Source organism: Crassostrea angulata, chromosome 6 (genome assembly GCF_025612915.1).
Source record: "Crassostrea angulata isolate pt1a10 chromosome 6, ASM2561291v2, whole genome shotgun sequence".
In the NCBI taxonomy this organism is placed as follows: domain Eukaryota; kingdom Metazoa; phylum Mollusca; class Bivalvia; order Ostreida; family Ostreidae; genus Magallana; species Magallana angulata.
Window position 1 is genome coordinate 53578738 of NC_069116.1, and position 19555 is coordinate 53598292.

Consider the following 19555-nt stretch of genomic DNA (forward strand, 5'->3'; position numbering starts at 1 on the left):
CTTCCGTCAAAATTCATATTCGCGAAATAAAATATGTACGTGGTCACGCATGAAAATGCGTCTTTACGCTAAAACATTGAATGGGCAAGAAATTAATAAATTCTTTGGAACAAAATGATACAACTTTTGCTATTATTAAATCTTCCAGACTCTTTAATGAACTTTTGAACTGCTGAAAAAATAAAGCAGTTTGTGTTGTAAGACAAATTATCACTACCCCAAAGAAGCAAATGTGAGTTAATTAAAATTGTTTCTTCAAGCCTATTAAAAAGTAATTCAAATAGATTTTTTCTTGCATTTACATAATTCTTGCATACAAAGGAAAATTGATAAACTTCATCCTTTTGACCACAAATACAATTGGGTGATTCAATAATGTTTCTTTTATACAGATCAAAGTTCAAAATGCAGTTGTGTCTCAACTTGGTATGTAAAATATTAATAGTGCGTTTACCAAATGAAAAATATTTTGGAAGTTGAGGAATACATTCAGTAATGTTTTTCTTGAATATTCCATTTCCGAATGGTGTCATGTACAAAATATTTTTTGTAAAGTTCTAATCTGCTGATTGAAACACTATAATTTTCGCTATTTCTTGTGTGATATATTGAGACATTTTTTGTTACAGGAGGAATAATGAACAACTTTGCGCAAGTATTATTGCAATGAAATATTATATAACAATATTGTTGATGCAAATTGCCATTTGCCACAGAGATGCTTATATCTTTTCCATGATTTATTTTTAAAAAATACATAAGATCGATTTAGAAAATCTTTTTAAAATTTTATAAGACGAGTCGTGTTTGTCGCTGAATTGAGATACTATGAATGCGCTGTCTGTCTGACCATATATTTTAATTTTCTCATATTAAAAAAATATATATATTACCTAATAAATAACAATTTGATAATTTTAAATCATCAACTTTTTTTTTATATAATTTAGACATATAAAATAAAACATCGATTAAAAGAAACCATATTTAAAAGTTAAGACCATCGACCATGAGACATGTACATGCCGGCCGGGAACGTCATTTTCACCTAAATTTCTTTGGTAGTTAGTCCTACTTTCATTTTAAAAGTGAAAAAAGAATGGAAAGAGAGAAATGCCAAAATGTGTTTCAGCAAATAAGAAGACGTGAATATGGCATAAAACAAGGGCCGAGATCAAAATTTGAAATCCTTAAGACTCTGTTATTAAATGTAAGTACATGTACTGTTATTTTTTCTATGCATTGAAATTTAGTTTCTCAATTTTTATAACGGCAACAGACTGTTGTTATGTATATATATATATATAGTACAGTTACCGTTATATATTTACATTCTACTGTGTTTTTCCATTAAATTCTGTGATCTTCAAATGCCTCTAAATGCAACAAGTAGTCAAAGGTCAAATTGACGAGTTTTTGTTATGACGTCACAAACGTTAAACGCTGTAAACTGCAACGTCACAAGCGAAAATCAAAGTTCACGCTTGTGGCTGTTACTGTGGCTCTTCCATTAATATTAACTTACCCTTAGGATAAGATAGGAATTTTAAGGTATGAATCGCATTTGCAGACAAGGCAAGAAGTTAAAAAAATGTAAATATAAGCATTGAATCATGATTTTTTGAAGTATACACTCTCATAACTGCAGTGGTGTGTGCATACAAATCATAACGCGCTAACGCGCGTTACTCAATTTGTATGCACACACCGCTGCAGTTATGAGAGTGTATACTTCAAAAAATCATGATTCAATGCTATAATATACTCGATCTACGTTACGTACAATATATGTATAACTTATTATAGCTGAATAAAATTGTTCTATTCATAAAAATAACTAGCAAAAACATAGATAATTATAATAGAGAGTCCCGTTTGGCATTTGGTCTATACTCGATATCAATATAATCCATTCTGGCTATTCAGCCAATTTGTCCCATTGTCTCAGCCTCGGGGCATTACATATTTCATAAGCATGATGCGAACTAGTTCATCGTATAATTCAGCAATCAGTGGCCCTCATGGGACATTTAATGTGACGGTTTTGTGAGTTCTGCATTTTATAATTATGACTCTTGTTTTCTTTCTCTTTGATTTTTTTTATCAGGAAAACTATGTTTACAAAGATGTATGGAGGGTATATTCAAGCAAACACATAAAAACAGAAGGGTAATGTGAGATTTTTTCAACATTCTTAAGGAGTCTGAGTATTCAACAAATTACCCAAGAAATTAATATAACTAGAATTTTAAGATATGAGTTTTAAACTAAAATTTGGTAAAGAAAAAATTAAGATATATAAGTTTTAAAATTTGAATGTTTTCCTATGTCTTTGTACAGAGCTCTTAATTCTTATTAAATCTATTTTCAGGGGAAGAATATTCTTAGAAAATTACAAAGAGTGTTATGGAGGGTACGAAAATAGTTTGAAGGATCAAGAAGGATTAGAAATTGTATTTTATTGCTAAACCAAGTGGGCAGTTGCGCCATCTTATTCCCCCATCTTCTTTTTAAAATCAATTTTTTAAAATCTTTTTGTCAAAGAGTAATTGTATAAATGTATGCATGTGTTCGTAAAATGGATGTTATACCCAGAGTATCGACTTGTCGAATTAATAGGTATGGAAAGGGGAATAAGCCAGTTCACCTTTATTCTCTACGGACCCCCCAGGACCAGAAGATCGAGACAGCCCTAGAGGCTGCCATTCAACCAGTATGTAAAACTACTACTGTAATACCTATACATGACATATACAAACTAAGCTGTAAATATCATTACATGAATCATGCTTGTGACAGCAACAGTATATTTTCATAATATGAAATTTCTGGTTCTTGTAGGTCCAACAATGCCTGTAAATTGCTAATATTAAAGTGTCAATCAAACTTTTTATTAAATTCAAATGATTCAGATATATAAGTACATGAAATTGATCTGATGATTTTGGATTAATACTGTAGATCCCTAATTAAATGTGAGGAATTAATTTCTGCGTAAAATTGCAAGAAACCTAAATTCTATTTTTTTGACAGTTGTGATCTGCAAGTAAAAATTTGGTACTTGCAATTTTAATGTTTTTAAGTTGAAATTTCAAAAAAAAAGAACAGAATTGATGTGTGTCGGAATAGGCCATCTAAAACTTTGGAATATACAGCATTTCTCTAAACAGAGGAGAATTGATAATTTAAATTTTCTTGTGAAATAAAGATTCTACAGTAGTTGTCAGTAGTGTATTAAAGCTGCAATGGGACAGCCCCCACCCCCCACAAACACTCTTGTCTTTGTGAATAAAAGTATAAACTTCATGTGTCAAATTTTATTTTATAGGAGACATTATCTCTACCACATCATGGAGAACGGCCATCATTCCTGTGCATTGTGGGTAAATCCTGGTTAATGCGGTACGACTTGTTGTCTGGGAGTTTACTGGAGGAAGTCTATCTGTCCCCGAAGTCCTATTGTAGTTTCAAGTAAGTCTGTCATCATCTGTCAATATTTGTTTATTCCACTCTTAAAATTATTGTAGGAATTAACCTATGGATATATGTTTTGATTTGACAGGTTGTGGTATTTTAGAAAGTTAAATTAATATCTAAATTAATTCACAAAATCAATCATTTCTACCTTTCAGAGATTTGAGTTGGAATGAACCGGGTAAATCCATAGTTGTAAAGTCCACACACAATGTAGCTGGGGGCATCCGTCCGGTCAGTAAAAGCCATCATCCCCACTAGCAAATGGACTTCATGTTTTTTTCTGGATCAGCAAATGCTTTGCTACTTTTGTACCTGCATAAATCAGTAAAAGGGCATTTAGCCATTTATTCCGTCTTTTCCTCCTAGATATTAAAACAAACAAATCTGGTGAATCTGTTTTTGATTTATGACCTTGTCTTTGTAGGCAGAGTCAGGACAATCAAATATTGTAGGTGTCTCAGCTTTGTTTGAAGTGTTCCCTCTAAAGTTCATTGGAATGTTTGAAATTACTAGAAGTGTAAGTATATAGATACTCTTCAAGCAGAAGATCTCTCTCTCTCTCTCTCTCTCTCTCTCTCTCTCTCTCTCTCTCTCTCTCTCTCTCTCTCTCTCTCATATGTTGTTACTTTCAATATTATATTCTTGCAATATGATACAATATAGCAGAATTCCAGTACTTGACTAGAGCTCCTTACTCTCTGTATACTGGAGCCTTGTTAGCCACAGTGCCTCACTCTTGATTTGTTCTGCAGGTATTTGGGAAGGATACAGTGGATGCTATGGCCTCCAGTGGGTTTCTGACTACCATGCACCGGTCGGGCATGGTGAAGCTACACAGCTTAGAGTACATCATCCAGAAAGTAGGTACCAACTGTTTTCTCTGGTCCTTTTTGGGAGTTGATTTTAATCAACTCTCCTATGCAGTTACTCTGACAAACCGAAAGTGAAACAGTGTTTGGACCTCAGCACAAATCATTGCTGCTGACAAGACTTAGTTCCTGAAAATAATTGATAAATTCGATGTAATGTATGCTAAAGCATTGTTTTTCATTTATAAATACCTTGAAAATATAGTCAGATTTTAAATGGTACGAACAATTTAAATATTTTTTGTATTCGTATGTATTCCTGCGCCAGAGTTCTATATAGTCTCATTCAATTCGACGCTCGGCTGTCTCCGTAAATCCTTGTAGGAGATTTACGGTGTCAGCCGAGCGTTTGGTTGAACGAGACAAGAGTTCAATATTGCTTGGATCCATACAATTTTTGAGAAATATTTCTATTACTGATACATAGTTTGATTGAATTAATTTTATCTTAAAATATTATTTAAAATGATTCATATGGGGGTTTCTGGACATTCTTGTCGAAAAAGTCCAAAAATTCATATTATAGAAATGTGCGTAATTCAAATTAGAAACTCCATGTACTTGTCATGCAAAATAACATATCATTGATTTTAAAATAAATAAACATCGACAAAATCAACTCCCATCAGTTTTTCAGTACTTTGATTATCTACTGCAATTTGCAGGGTTTATTTTCCTAATGTTAAAAATGTTTTATTACTAAATTCAGTATTAGCTGTTTGTTGCCTGATGATTTTTTAATGTTTACTGGTAATCTGAATTTTGCCTACTATATGTTTTCAGTATAAGCAGTTTGAGGCTGACCTTTATACTTTGACCCCTGACCTTGGTTATGTCTGTGGGAAGCAGCCTTATGGTTTACCACTTAACATTGTCATCAAAGGTAGACATTGTACAACAGATAATTTAACAAATTTGATCAATTAAATCCAACTCAACAGCCAAACTCAACATTCTTTACACAGGCAATTGTGCCTTAAGGTCAGACGACACGTTCCTCAAGAATATTTTTTGTATCTCCTCGTGATAAGGAGTTCCAATAAAAAATATTAATTTTATAATTATTCTAAGATGATTAAAATTTGATTCGATGTGGTCATGTGTCTAGATGGCCGAGTGGTTAGAACCGTGGCCGCTCACTAGCAGAAGTGTATAGGTCGTGAGTTAAAACCCCGCCCCAGCCGAGATAGAGTTCCAATATAGTGAATTTTGCTGTGCTGTATATGTATTTATTTTTATATCAGCAATTCATTATAGACAAGTGTATTTTCAAAAAGATTATATAGGAAATTGCATACTCTAGTATTTTGCAGAAATTCCTGGTAAGGTACCCTAATTTTTTGCAAAAAAGCCTGTCAAAATAGTAGTAAACCATCAACAAATTCCTGGAAAAAGTTATATAAAATTGAGGAACGTGTTGTCTGACCTTAAATGAATTTCATGTTGAATTTTATTATGTGAAACTAACCAAACATGGAAAGAGCACTTGCATTAATTTCAAGTAAAAAAGTCTCTCACAATATGCGAACTCCGTGTTTAAAAAGTGTGCAAGATATCATGCAAAATTTAATTTAAAATTTGTTTTGTGAAATTCCTGTGAAATGTATTTCGCATGTGATTAATTTCTGTTGTAGAAGAGCCACCAGTGCTGTTTCAGGTCAAGTGTTACCAGAATAGTCTTGAGGTGGGAGGCTGTCCCTGGCACTTCATCTACACTCCCCCCAACAAGAGGGGGTCCTTCCAAGTCAAGTCTCTCTCCTCAGAACAACTGGTGAGTACAATGATAAAGGAATCATTGACTCCCATTTCATGTGTAGAGCCTTTCTTTCTTTAGATTTCTGACTTCATTTATTATTCATTTTTATGTACAGAGAGAGACAGGTAATGTTATAACTGCAGATGTAAGAAACTTTTTTGACATCAAGCATCTCTGTACTGTTTTCAAATTTCAGTGGATTTTGTAACTTCTCATAGGAATATATAGAAGATGTAAGTGGTGATCTACCTATTTCAGGTGAAGAATGGAACCCTTGATTCAAAAGCAATTGGTCTAGAGGAAGACAGAGCATTGTTTTGTGCAGATGAATCTGGCAGAATTTTACACATTGACAGTACCTCAGTGAGGTTAGCATGTGAGAAAGTAAGGCAAGCATGTAAATCATTACTCAGGGGAAACATTGAGGTGAACACTGAGGTAAGCAGTGAATAGACAAAGCATTTGTGTAACAGTGAGGCAAGAATATGACTTAATGAGGTAAGCATGCATTAGTAGTGCCATTACGATGAAATGTAAAACCAATGATTCAGAAGCAGCCATGTTAAAAACCAAGTTTATATACTCTAATAGATCATTTTTTGTCTGGCGCCTGTCTGTCTGTAACGTTTTATATTTCCAACTTCTTCTCCAGAATCAATGGGCCAATTTCAACCAAACTTGGCACAAAGCATCATTGGGTAAATGGGACTCAATTTTGCTAAACTGAAGGGCCACACTCTCTTTTAAGGGGAGATAATTAGGAATTATTGAAATACTGATATTTTTTATTTTATGAAGAACCATTTGGTCAGGAAAGCTGAAACTTGTGTGGAAGCATCCTGAGCAGATACTGTAGATTCAACTTTCTTCAAATCATGGTCCCCAGGGGTAAGGTGGGGCTACAATGGGGGGGGGGGGGGTGTTAAGTTTTACATAGGAATATATAGAGCTAAAATCTTCTCGGAATCTAAACAGCCAGGAAAGCTGAAACTTGTTTGGAAGCATCCTTATGTAGTATAGATACAAATTTATTAAAATCATGACCCCCGAGGATAGGATAAGGCCACACCTGGGGGGGGGATTGTCAAACTTTGACATAGGCATATATAGTGTAAATTTTTAAAATCATCCTCTCAAAAATAATAAGCCAGGAAAGCTGAAACTTGTGTGGAAGCATCCTCAGGTAGGGTAGATCCAAGTTTGTTCAAATCATGATCCCGGGGGAAAGATGGGGTCACAACATGGGGGGGGGGGGGGGGAGATATACATAGGAATATAGATAGAACTAGACACGATCTCGTTGCGAGCAACGAGGAGGTCTTCCGTCTGTTTTTTAGAAGAGGAAATGACCTTGCCTTTTATTTTCATCAACGAAACATATCAGGAAATGCAGATGTGATCTAAAAGAGCGATGGATGAAGGATTATACACCCCGTTGGATCCCTAATTTCAAGGACCAGCCCAATTTTATTTCATATTAAATAAGAGGTCTTTTGACCTAATAACAGGTCTAATGACCTGAAATAGAAAGAAACCGAAGAAAAAAAGAGGGTCTACCTTTGTAAACGGAGGACCCTAATAACAATTAGAATAGAGGGTCTTCCGCTGAAGACGGAAGACCCTAATAATAAAAGACTGTTTTTGTCTAAATCTTAATTGAAGAGTGTTTTTCAACTTCTACTACAGTTCAACAATCCTTTTATGTTGAATATTTTAGTTAGAAAATTAAATAGAAAGGAGAGAAAGAAATAGAGAGAAAGAACAAATCTTGGCTCCGGCGAAATTAGAACACACAGCCCTTGCAGGTGTCTCAAAGCATGGCTGACGCGAAATAATTCCCGAATTTGTCTTTGAATTTGGGGCGTTTCCGCACGGGAGAGGAGCTGAGTTTTTGTATGAGATGAAAAACAACGTGTAAGATGTCTGACTATTCAGGTTTGGTAACAGTGCGAGGTCATTTGAAATATTGATGCGTGTTTGTGTCTGGAGGGGGTGAAAAGACCTGTGCTTGATTTTCGTCTTAAATAAATCGAAAATAGAATTTTGAGGTGTGGATCTCGGATTCGGTTAACAACAATTAGGGGAAGTCCTAAAACAATGACCGATGCATTTTACCCATGTATTTCAGTGTTGAGAATTTTTTTTGTGCCGTTTACTATTATGTTTGGCTGTTTTATTTCAGCAGGATTGATAAAATCTTTATAAATGTAGAAATAACGAAATAAGAAACACGTTTATTCATTCGGTAAAAATTTGATGACAGTAATTTCCACAGTTCTAACATTCATAAGTAGTTCACACGCTATCGTAGATACAGATTAAACGGAAAACAAGAAATATACATGCAACAGAAATATTACGCGGCTGCTTACATCCCATGTACTGTGTAAATTTTAAGTCCCCGTACAGGCTATACTCGCCGTTTGATCTCAGGAATTTCTTCTTAATTGTTCAATCCGCTGCATATTTGGCAGACAATAAGAATGGGGTCCGAGATACATTTACACAAAATTTCATTAGGATTGAGTAAGGGGCTCGGGAGTTAGAATTTTTTTCTACAGTACATGTCAAGCACGCCAATCGAAACTCAAATGCCCAAAAAATCATAACTCTCTTAAAAATGAACGAATAGGTCTGGTCATTAGAACAGAATTCTAGAATTGAACTAGGTTGAAAATAAAGGTTCAAGATGAAAGATCCAGTAAAATCAGGCCAGAAAAACTACATGATTTTGTGAATAGGAAGGAGGGGGGGGGGGTCGGTGCGTGTACTGTGTAAATTTAATTTCCACGTATAGGCAATAAGTGTCGTTTAATTTAAGGAATTTCGTCTTAATTCTTCAATCCGCTGCATATTTAACAGACGATAAGAATGTGGTCCGAGGTTCATTTACACGAATTTTCAGTAGGATTGAGTGAAGGGCTTGGGAGTTAGAATTTTTTTTTACAGTACATGTCAAACACGACAATTGAAACTCAAATGCCAAAAGCTTCGTAACTCTGTTATTAATACAAGTAAAATCGGGCCAGAAAAACTAAATGATTCTATGAATGGGGGGGGGGGGGGGGGTCGGTCGGTCGGTCGGTGACTTCTATATTAAACGTAGATTATTAAATTCTTAATATCACATATTACACATGTACAATTTCTAAATAAAATAAATATGTTAGAACAATGTATAAGCGTTGTTTGAAAGATGTAACTTTTGATTTTTTTTTTTACATTTGTTTATTCTTAGGCTCAAACACTCATAAATGGGTGGTCAATTTTCAAACCTTGTCGCAGTCACCCGTTCGTTTGTATAGTTACGTGTATAAACTTTGGAGGTTTTTCTTAATCCCAGACAGGCAACAGATTTGTATCAGTATATAGACATGCACAAAAAAAAAAGAGAGAAAAAAGTACACCATCTGTAATAAAAATGACTTTTTAGCGTTGACTTCCAATCAGTAAGAAAACAATCATTAAACAATGAATTTCAAATTATTTGAATCCATAGACATTATCCCGTTACTTAAAATAAATACCTGTATAATTTTTGTGCGCAGTGTACATTTATCCAATTTACTGCATGTTACTTGTATTAGTTCTTATTCAAATGCTAAAACAATTGTACTTTAGAGAGAGAGAGAGAGAGAGGAGAGAGAGAGAGAGAGAGATTTCATAGTGTTTTATAGTGTTCAGGAAATTAATATGTAAGCAACCTATGTCAATAAACGCATGTATTCATGCATGCGTTAATCTATATAATTATGTAAATAAATACTAATCAGTCCTCATTTTAAAGCCATGTAGAATAACGTTTGTGCATTGCTAAGTAAATGTTGTGTGCATACAGTCAAGGAGATGGCGGCATTTTTTTGATGCCGGCAAAGCGACCCAGTGAACTCTAATGCAGTCGTACTGCAAAGAGCTTCGGCGGCATGTCTTTGATGCTTGCGATGCGACGAGCGTCTGAATTAAGCCAACTGCTGACAGAAACGATCTCTATATTTGTACTAAAAAAGCTGTTATTATCTTTATTAATATAAAAATAAAACGGAAAACAATAAAAACCATCATTTTAAAGATAAAATCATTAAACAAAACAAAATTAGGGAAGAAATATAATCGGCACTTGGGGACGGAACCCGGGTCGCCTGGGCACAAGTCCACCACTATAACGACTGAGCTACGCGGACCCTCGCTTCAGAACTTTTGAGCTCAAAATCTCGGAAATGCGTGGATCGATTTAAAAACGAATTTCATATTCTGAAGTGTTTTAAGTGTCTCTATCGAATAAAACATAAATAAAATTCAAGTTCAAAAAATTGAAAAATTAAGGTTTTTCATTTCCTTCCGGTGACGACCGGAAGTGACGGCGGACGTTCGGATATGCGAAGGGCATTGCGGCCGTTCACTCTCTACCATCTCTGAAAATTTGAAGGTTCTACCGTAAATACTTTTTGAGAAAAATCGTGAACAAGCAAAAACGTAAAATCTTTAATACCTCGGTACCGGAAGTGACGATCAAAAAAAGCTCGTGTAATTTTCTTACAATTTTTGTCATGAATAAGATCTGAAAATTTCATGAAAATCGGCTGAAGCATTTTTGAGAAAACGTGGGAGAAAAAAAAAAGAATAATAACTAGACACGATCTCGTTGCGAGCAACGAGGAGGTCTTCCGTCCGATTTTTAGAAGAGGAAATGACCTTGACTTTTATCTTCATCAACGAAACATATCAGGAAATGCAGATGTGATCTTAAAGAGCGATGGATGAAGGATTATACACCCCGTTGGATCCCTAATTTGAAGGACCAGCCCCATATATTTCATATTAAATAAAAGGGCTTTTGACCTAATAACACGTCTAATAACCTGTAATAAAAAGAAACCGAAGAAAAAAAGAGGGTCTTCCTTTGTAAACGGAAGACCCTAATAACAATAAGAATAGAAGGGTCTTCCGCTGAAGACGGAAGACCCTAATAATAAAAGACTGTTTTTGTCTGAATCTTAATTGAAGAGTGTTTTTCAACTTGAACTTTAGTCCAACAACCCTTTTATGTTGATTATTTTAGTTAGAAATTAAATAAAAAGGAGAGAAAGAAATAGAGAGAAAGAAGAAATCTTGGCTCCGGCGAGATAAGAACACACAGCCTTTGCAGATGTCTCAAAACATGGCTGACGCGAAATAATTCCCGAATTTGTCTTTGAATTTGGGGCGTTTCCGCCCGGGAGAAGAGCTGAGTTTTTGTATGAGATGAAAAACAACGTGTAAGATGTCTGACTATTCAGGTTTTGTAACAGTGCGAGGTCATTTGAAATATTTATACGTGTTTGTGTCTGCACCCCTGCGAATGTGTTCGGAATGTTTTCTTTATCGTTGCTAAGTAAGTAATAAATCCAGAGGTGCTCGAATGAAACTTCACGAGACTTCACCGATATTTGTTCACTTCCTGTGAAATTTCGAGCGGAAGTATAAGTGTTCGGATAATATTCTCAAAATACGTAAGTACTGGTCGTTTTTCATATCACATCCTACTATGATTTATGTTAAAACAGGAAAAGCTTTCAAGATGTATGTCTTATTTTACCATCTAGCAGTTATTTATATTAAACGATAATATTCAGAACAGAGTTATCGTTCGTGTTCAAACACGTGTAGAGTGGTTGAAAATATTACCATTGGGTTGCTTAATAAAATCATAGCCATGTTTGATGCTTGTGGTGTGCAATACCATGTTTTAAAAAAAAAAGTGGGTGTCTGTTTTGCATTAAAACTTAGTATATCGAGCCATTTTCAAGGAACATTCTGCATAAAATGGTATAGTCTGTTTCACTATTGATGTTATTACTAGGTCAGGCGCGGATCAAAAATTAATCCTCAGGAGGGATCTCTTTTAAACATGTTAGTTGTTGCAACAGCAAACAAAAACTAATTTTTGTATAGTCACATTTATTTCTAGAACACATTTTATTCACCAATTAAGGTAGTCCTATACTCGGCACTAAATAGGCTCAATCATTAAAAGCTTAGCTTTAAATGATAAATATACATTCTAGCAATACATATACAAAAGAAAATATGCATGTTTACATGCTAGTTTGTTTGTTATCACCTCTCAGACGGATGTACCCCCTTGCGAAAATTATTGACAATTATGAAATTTGCCAGACGTCCGTTTATCCTAAAAATAAATACCAATTTTGGAAAATTAGAACTGAACATACAAAATAGAGTATAAATATTTATTTAAGCCATATCTCATCAATAATTTTGCGCAAATTTTTGTAAGTAAGTACGCTTTATGGACCTGGTGTATCAAAATAGACTACAAAAAATGCAATGCTAGTATCGCGTTTGGTAATTTTTTTTACAATTTTATGGACTCAAACTTAAATTCATGGTGTTTATTCTATAGATTGACATCTTAGAAAAAAGATTTGGTAAAATAAATTATATGTTGACGGATTACTTTTCACGCTATAAGCTCTAAACCAAGTAGACCCTGACGAAAAAATCCGTAAAAATCACATTTTGCTACAGTTTTCTGCCTAGATCTGTCAACAATGTTAGATATCATTTAAACATTAATTAATTGACGATTGATTAAATTCGAAATAGCTTCTTTCTCTAAATTTAAACCGGTTTTAGTAAAAGAAAAATAAAATTTAGGGGGGGGGGCATCAAAACAAAGAAGATATAAGCATACCTGAGATCCTGGTTAATCAGAAACTTTGTTTTTCATTTTACTTTAACAGAATCGAGTTTCTCAACATTAAACATTTCTATCTCTCATAGAATACATATATTACCGTTCTAATTGCTTATTATTGCCATTGTTTACAACAGCGATGTAGAGCAAAATCAATACCGGGTATCTAAAACGCTTTGTGAAAGTCGAACCAATATTGTAAAATCCGTATTATGACGTAGTGCGATACTCGGACTACTTTAATGAAGATAAAGTTTAAAATCAATAAACCTCTAGATTTATATTTGACTACCTATATTAAGAACCTAGATACATGTACTGTGAAATAGACTTTATACACGAGGTACGATTTTTACTGCGAAACTGAAATGGTAAAATAAAACCACGTGGTCTAAAATTTGAATGACAATAACATTCGCAGGGGTGTCTGGAGGGGGGGGGGGGGGGTGAAAAAACCTGAGCTTGATTTTCGTCGTAAATAAATCGAAAATAGAATTTTGAGGTGTGGATCTCGGATTCGGTCATTACATGTAGTACAGTAATCTATAATTGAACTAGGTTGAAAATAAAGGTTCAAGATGAAAGATCCAGTAAAATCAGGCCAGAAAAACTAAATGATTTTCTGAATAGGAGGGGGGGGGGGGGGTCGGTACGTGTACTGTGTAAATTTAATTTTCCGGTATAGGCAATAAGCGCCGTTTAATCTCAGGAATTTCGACTTGATTGTTCAATCCGCTGCATATTTGGCAGACAATAAGAATGGTGTCCGAGGTTCATTTTCACGAATTTTCATTAGGATTGAGTGAAGGGCTTGGGAGTTATGATTTTTTTTACAGTACATGTCAATCACGACAATTGAAACTCAAATGCCAAAAACTTCATAACTCTGTTAATAATGAACGAATTGGTCTGGTAATTAGTACAGTAATCTAGAATGGTAATTAGTTGAAGTTAAAGGCCCAAGATCAAAGATCAAGGAAAATCGGGCAAGAAAAACTAAATGATTTTATGAATGGGGGGGGGGGGGGGTCGGTCGGTGACTTCTATATTAAAACGTAGACTATATAATTCTAAATATCACAAATTACACAATTTCTAAACAATATACATATGTTAGAACAATGTATAAGCGTTGTTTGAAAGATGTAACTATTGATTTTTTAACATCTGTTTATCTTAGGCTCAAACACTCATAAACGGCTGGTCAGTTTTCAAACCTTGTCGCAGTCACCCGTTCGTTTGTATAGCTACGTGTATAAACTTTGGAGGTTTTTCTTAATCCCAGACAGGCAACAGATTTGTATCAGTATATAGACATGCACAAAAAAAGGAAAAAGTCCACCATCTTTAATTTTAGCGTTGACTTCCAGTCAGTATGAAGACAATCATTAAGCAATGAATTTCAAATTATTTGAATCCATAGACATTATCCCGTAACTTGAAATAAATACATGTATACTTTTTGGACGCCAATGTACATTTAGCCTCTGTCCAATTTACTGCATGTTACCTGTACAAGTCCTTTAGAGAGAGAGAGAGAGAGAGAGAGAGAGAGAGAGAGAGAGAGAGAGAGAGAGAGATTTTCTAGGTTTTTATAGTGTTTAGGGAATCAGTATATCAGCAACGAATGTCAATAAACGCATGCATACATGCAAGCGTGTATCTATATATGTGAACAAATACTAATCAGTCCTCCTTTTAAGGTCATGTAGAATAACGTTGGTGCATTGCTAAATGTTGTGTGCATACAGTCATTGAGATGGCGGCATTTCTTTGATGCCGGCAAAGCGACCAAGTGAACTCTAATGCGGTCGTACTGCAGGGGCGCTTCGGCGGCATGTCTTTGATGGCGGCGATGCGAACTGCTGACAAAAACGAGCTCTATATTTGTACTAAAAAAGCTGTTATTATTTTTATTTATGATAAAAATAAAACGCAAAACAATAAAAACCATCATTTTAAAGGTAAAATCGTTAAACAAAACAAAATTAGGGAAGAACAAATAATCGGCACTCGGGTATGGAACCCGGGTCGCCTGGGCACAAGTCCAACACTCTAACGACTGAGCTACGCGGACTCTCGCTTCAGAACTTTTGAACTCAAAATCTCGGGAATGCCTGGATCGATTTTAACACGAATTTCATATTCTGAAGTGTTTTCAGCGTCTCTATCGAATAAAAACATAAATAAAATTCAAATCTAAAAATTTGAAAAATTAAGGTTTTTCATTTCCTTCCGGTGACGACCGGAAGTGACGGCGGACGTTCGGATATGCGAAGGGCACTGCGGCCGTTCACTCTCTACCTTCTCTGAAAATTTGAAGTTTCTATCGTAAATACTTTTTGAGAAAAATCGTGAACAAGCAAAAACGTAAAATCTTTAATATCTCGGTACCGGAAGTGACGATCAAAAAAAGCCCGTGTACTTTTCTTACAAATTTTGTCATGATTAAGATCTGAAAATTTCATGAAAATTGGCTGAAGCATTTTTGAGAAAACGTGACAGAAAAAAAAAAACAATAAAAATAATAGTGAAAAAGAAACAAAGCAATAACAATAAGGTCTTCCGTTGGAAACGGAAGACCTTAATAATAATAGAGGAAAAGAATCAAAGCAATAACAATAAGGTCTTCCGTTGGAAACGGAAGACCTTAAAAATTATCAAAAAAGAAAAAAAATATCTTTGATTAAGAACTACTTCCCTAGAAAAGCTGTAACTTTACTGAAAGCAACTTCAGATAATATAGATTTAAATTCTTTCAAATCAAAATCTTGAGGAGTAGGATGGGGCCACATTGGGATTCCAATTTTACAAAGAAAAATATTTTGATTATTCACAAAATTATATGCAACCATTTTGACAATTATTTCAAATTGTTAAGACTTTGGCCCCTGTATGATTCTTGGGCCTCACAAGGGGTTCAGAGTTTGATGTAGGTTTATATCCCGTATATTTCATTGTATTGATGAATCATTTTGCATATTGTTGCCTGTAATATGAACCTGGACATTCTAGGCTATTATTTCATTCCTTATTTGTTATAATCATGATATTATTTTTTTTAATGTATATGCTCCCTGAGGGCCCTTGATTGGTGAATAAATAAATAAATATAAACAACTGTTTAGGATCTTTTTGAGAGCTGCAATGCTCAACAGGTGATATGGTTATAAAATTATCCTGTTAGAAAAGGGACTTGAATATCCAGGGTAAAAAAAATTGACTCATTTATGCAGGATCTACATGTATTAAACTACATTGTCTAGGTAGTTTGTATTATGACTCGTATTAAGCTGATGTTATCAGTTGCTCAGGTGAGCAATGTGGCCCATGGACCTCTTGTTTACAATTGGTGAATGAAAAATTCAACTTCATTATTGGGTTATTTTTGTCATTTCCAGTATGTACCAACTAGATAAGGCAGACTCTTCCCATTCAGAGTTAAAGAAATGTTTTACAATTAACCTTGGCCAGGAAGGTCAGGAACCTCCCCCAGGCACCATCACTACCACGACCTCAGGGCGACATGTTCGGAGGATCAGCCTGGGTTCTATGCTTCAGATGGACGCTGAACTCCCAAACTTGGTAAAGGTTTAATAATGGAATTAAATAGTCTTTCATCCCCATAATTTTGAACATACCATATTTTTGGAAGCCTTTTGGGTTCCCTAATTTGGTACATGACATGTACATGATGAGATTGATAAAAAGAATTTATATGGTCTTTCACATTGATATTTGACATGTAGACTAGCATTTATTTTTATGCATTTTTATCTACCATGATTCTTTATAGAAGTCACTTCATTAGGACGCTCCTTATAGATCTATGAATCTAAGTGTTGTAGCAACAGGCATTTGCCTCTTTAATGACCATTATTTGGTAGAAAATTTTCTCAATGACTTGACAATGCGTTGATGCTTTATCTTTACACATTGCAGTATATTCACAATGTGGATTATGAAAATGAACTGAATCTCCTTTGGACCAGTGTTGACTATTCTGTGTCAGAAGACAAAGTGCAGAGCTATCTACGTTTTCATGATATCATTTCCGGTAAAACTTTGAAGAAAATTGAATTGAAACAACCATTTGAAGAGTCAATGGTAAGAAACTTTTCTGGTCTGAACAAAATCATGCAATTGATTTTCAAATTACCCCCCCCCCTCCCCCACTTCATAAGCAGGGGATTATAAAAAAGGAACCACTATATGTTACCAATATACAGTTTTCATCTTTCAAAGCTGTTTGTATAGATTTGTTTTTCAATTGTTTGCCTGATGTTTTAAGGCATAACAAGAATTCTTTATTTTTCAGCATGAAGAAAATAATCTGTATGTAGACTTAGATACAGTAGTGCAGACAGTTCGGTCATTTAACAGTGAGTTTGCTTGTGTTGTGTACAGACTACAATCAACAGAAGGGGAACAGAGCCACTCTGTAGCTCACATCAAGTCCCCAGTGCAACGACCATCAACACAAAGATCTCGTCGTTCACGTAGAAGTCGACAAAACCTTGATGGGGAAATAGATGATGAAAGGACATTGTCAAATACTCAGAATATAAATGAAAGGACTTCTGGTAATAGGAGACGAAGTTCTAGGCAAGATTCAGATGAGGAATGGTCAGTTGAGAGCAGTTCTTCAGAAACACGGAGGCCCAGACGCCAGGCAAGGCGTGGGGTTAGTGAAAGATCTTCGTCCAATCATAGACAGCGGGGTAGGAGACGAACTAGTGAAAGATAAGAATGTTCTTTGTGCAAAAAGGAATTACTGATGAACTTACAAAACATGCTCAGTGGAATCACTTCTTTTCTTCTTAAGAAAACATGAAAATGATTCCTCAACATCAGACATTGATGGTTATTTAAAGGGGCAGCTAGAGATATAATAATGTAATGGAGGTACATTGTAGTTCTTTAAAGCCGCCACAAGGAAGATCCAATTTGAACAGGCTAATACTGTAGCGAAACAAATTTGCTCGAGGGATATTGAGCAAATGTTGAGTAGCATTTTTGGAGAGACGTAAAGGATAGAATTTTTTAAAATATGGTGTCAGTAAAATACTCCCTTAATTAAAACAAATTCAGAATGCATGTTATTTTTAACAAAATTTATTTTTAACAACCAGTTTAAAGTTTCTATCAACAATTTTACATATATTTGTATTACCATGTGATCTATGCTCAACATTCACACTGTATATGCTGAATTCCAACCTTTACTATCAGTAAAATTTTGACAAGTATCAATGGTAATGAGTAATTGAATAGATATATACAAATCTATGTAATGTGTTCCTTATTTTTCTACATTTGAAGGCTAAGATGAAATTCATTTCTCAATGAAATACCGGTACTTGTGATAGGATTCTGACTTGACATTGAGTGCCTACATGTATATGTCAATTATGCACAATAACAATTTTGTAAAATGAGTCCATGTTGTATGTTGTCTATAACAAAGCCTCTTCATTCCTGATGTATTCTCCTATGTCAGCTTGATGAAAGGCCACCAAGGTCATAGGGTCGGCATGGCGACAGTCTTGTGTGGATTTGGCTGCCACTCCAAAACCCTGCAAACATGCATGCATTGTTAAACCAAAAATGTGATCAACTAGAAACTTCTTTTTTATGAAGAATAGCAAGCATTTTGGAAAAAATTAAATTCTCTTAATAGATGCATCCATACCAAGGGGAGATCATTCATGCTGTAGACAACCACTCCTTCATACTGTGAAGTATTTTCGGTAATTCGTCCTAAGCCAGACTTCATGACATGGTGGCCGTACACAAACTGCTGCTCTGCACTGGGCTTCAGCCAGATTTTGTGCTGCAGGATAAGATTACAACACAAATGGGGTATAACTACCATATTATAGGAATGGATTCAGACAGAAATGTTTACACTGCAGTCCAATACTGCTCATTGTTAACAGAACTTTCTGAAAGATATTACATGTGTTATGCATGTACTACATGTAGTAGTAACTGAATTTAAAGGGAAGAGGGCCTTTGAGGAAACGGAATCAAAACTAGAAGTTTGAAAGAACCCCTGTTATAACACTTAACTGACCTTTGCATAAGGAGCCATAAAATCTAAAGCTGTTATCTGCAGGTGAAATTTTCCAGTTTTTGTCATTTTTCCAAAGCAGGTTCCCATACTGAGAAGGTTTTTCCTGGATATATTGCCAGCTTTCTTCATCAGGTCCTCTCTTTAAAAACATAATGACACAATTCTTTTATCAAAATGTATTTTAAGGTGTCATGATAAAAATTTATCAATAATTTGCACATAAAACCAATACTGCACATTTAAATGATTTTAGCATGCAGTAAGTATATAGGTACCTACCTGACATAAAATATCCGATCCCGATGAAGCCTAAAACAGTACGATCCATCCGGTCTTTCTAAAAGCAACTTTATATTTTCACCAATGCTAAAATTAAATGTACAAAATTAGGATATAAGAATTTGTGCATATTGTGCTTCCTTGCATGCTTATGAGGTCTATATCAAAGTGGCTTTTGGTAAGTGTATTATCAAATTACTTACTATTTTGACAGTTTATCAAAGAACGATTTCGTTTCTTCGTCAGTTAATGGTCTCATATTTGCTTACGGTATTAACTTATCACAAAAATCACATCTCAAAACAACTTTTTGCTCTAAACACGTGTTTACGTAGTTATATATTTACTGAATCGTGATCCCGATATAAAAAAAATGTTTACAGTCGAGATCAAAGTACAAA

General features: G+C 34.8%; 2 protein-coding genes across 2 annotated transcripts; one reads left to right on the top strand and one right to left on the bottom strand.

Moving 5' to 3' along the window:
* Window positions 1–1064: 1064 nt before the first annotated feature.
* On the top strand, window positions 1065–18087 carry LOC128189751 (DDB1- and CUL4-associated factor 17-like). Its single transcript, XM_052861488.1, has 14 exons — window positions 1065–1210; window positions 2108–2169; window positions 2372–2413; window positions 2620–2713; window positions 3329–3471; window positions 3633–3708; window positions 3902–3994; window positions 4230–4337; window positions 5130–5229; window positions 5981–6117; window positions 6361–6470; window positions 16201–16384; window positions 16742–16906; window positions 17118–18087. The coding sequence occupies exons 1-14, from the start codon at window positions 1100–1102 to the stop codon at window positions 17544–17546; spliced, it is 1854 nt and encodes a 617-aa protein (XP_052717448.1). The 5' UTR covers window positions 1065–1099; the 3' UTR covers window positions 17547–18087.
* LOC128189762 (60S ribosome subunit biogenesis protein NIP7 homolog) lies at window positions 17899–19517 on the bottom strand. The gene is made up of 5 exons (XM_052861511.1): window positions 19358–19517; window positions 19155–19241; window positions 18876–19014; window positions 18492–18632; window positions 17899–18375 (listed from the first exon to the last, which is right to left on the bottom strand). Exons 1-5 carry the CDS (start codon window positions 19411–19413, stop codon window positions 18256–18258), a joined length of 543 nt encoding a protein of 180 aa, XP_052717471.1. The 5' UTR covers window positions 19414–19517; the 3' UTR covers window positions 17899–18255.
* Between the last annotated feature and the right edge of the window lie 38 nt (window positions 19518–19555).

Coding starts and splice junctions, on each gene's coding strand:
- LOC128189751 (XM_052861488.1), top strand. CDS start 1,100: ATGGAAAGAGAGAAATGCCAAAATGTGTTTCAGCAAATAAGAAGACGT. Junction 3,472..3,632: donor AAGTCCTATTGTAGTTTCAA/GTAAGTCTGTCA, acceptor TCTACCTTTCAG/AGATTTGAGTTGGAATGAAC. Junction 4,338..5,129: donor TAGAGTACATCATCCAGAAA/GTAGGTACCAAC, acceptor ATATGTTTTCAG/TATAAGCAGTTTGAGGCTGA.
- LOC128189762 (XM_052861511.1), bottom strand. CDS start 19,413: ATGAGACCATTAACTGACGAAGAAACGAAATCGTTCTTTGATAAACTG. Junction 19,015..19,154: donor GATCGGATATTTTATGTCAG/GTAGGTACCTAT, acceptor ATGTTTTTAAAG/AGAGGACCTGATGAAGAAAG. Junction 18,376..18,491: donor GCATGAATGATCTCCCCTTG/GTATGGATGCAT, acceptor GCATGTTTGCAG/GGTTTTGGAGTGGCAGCCAA.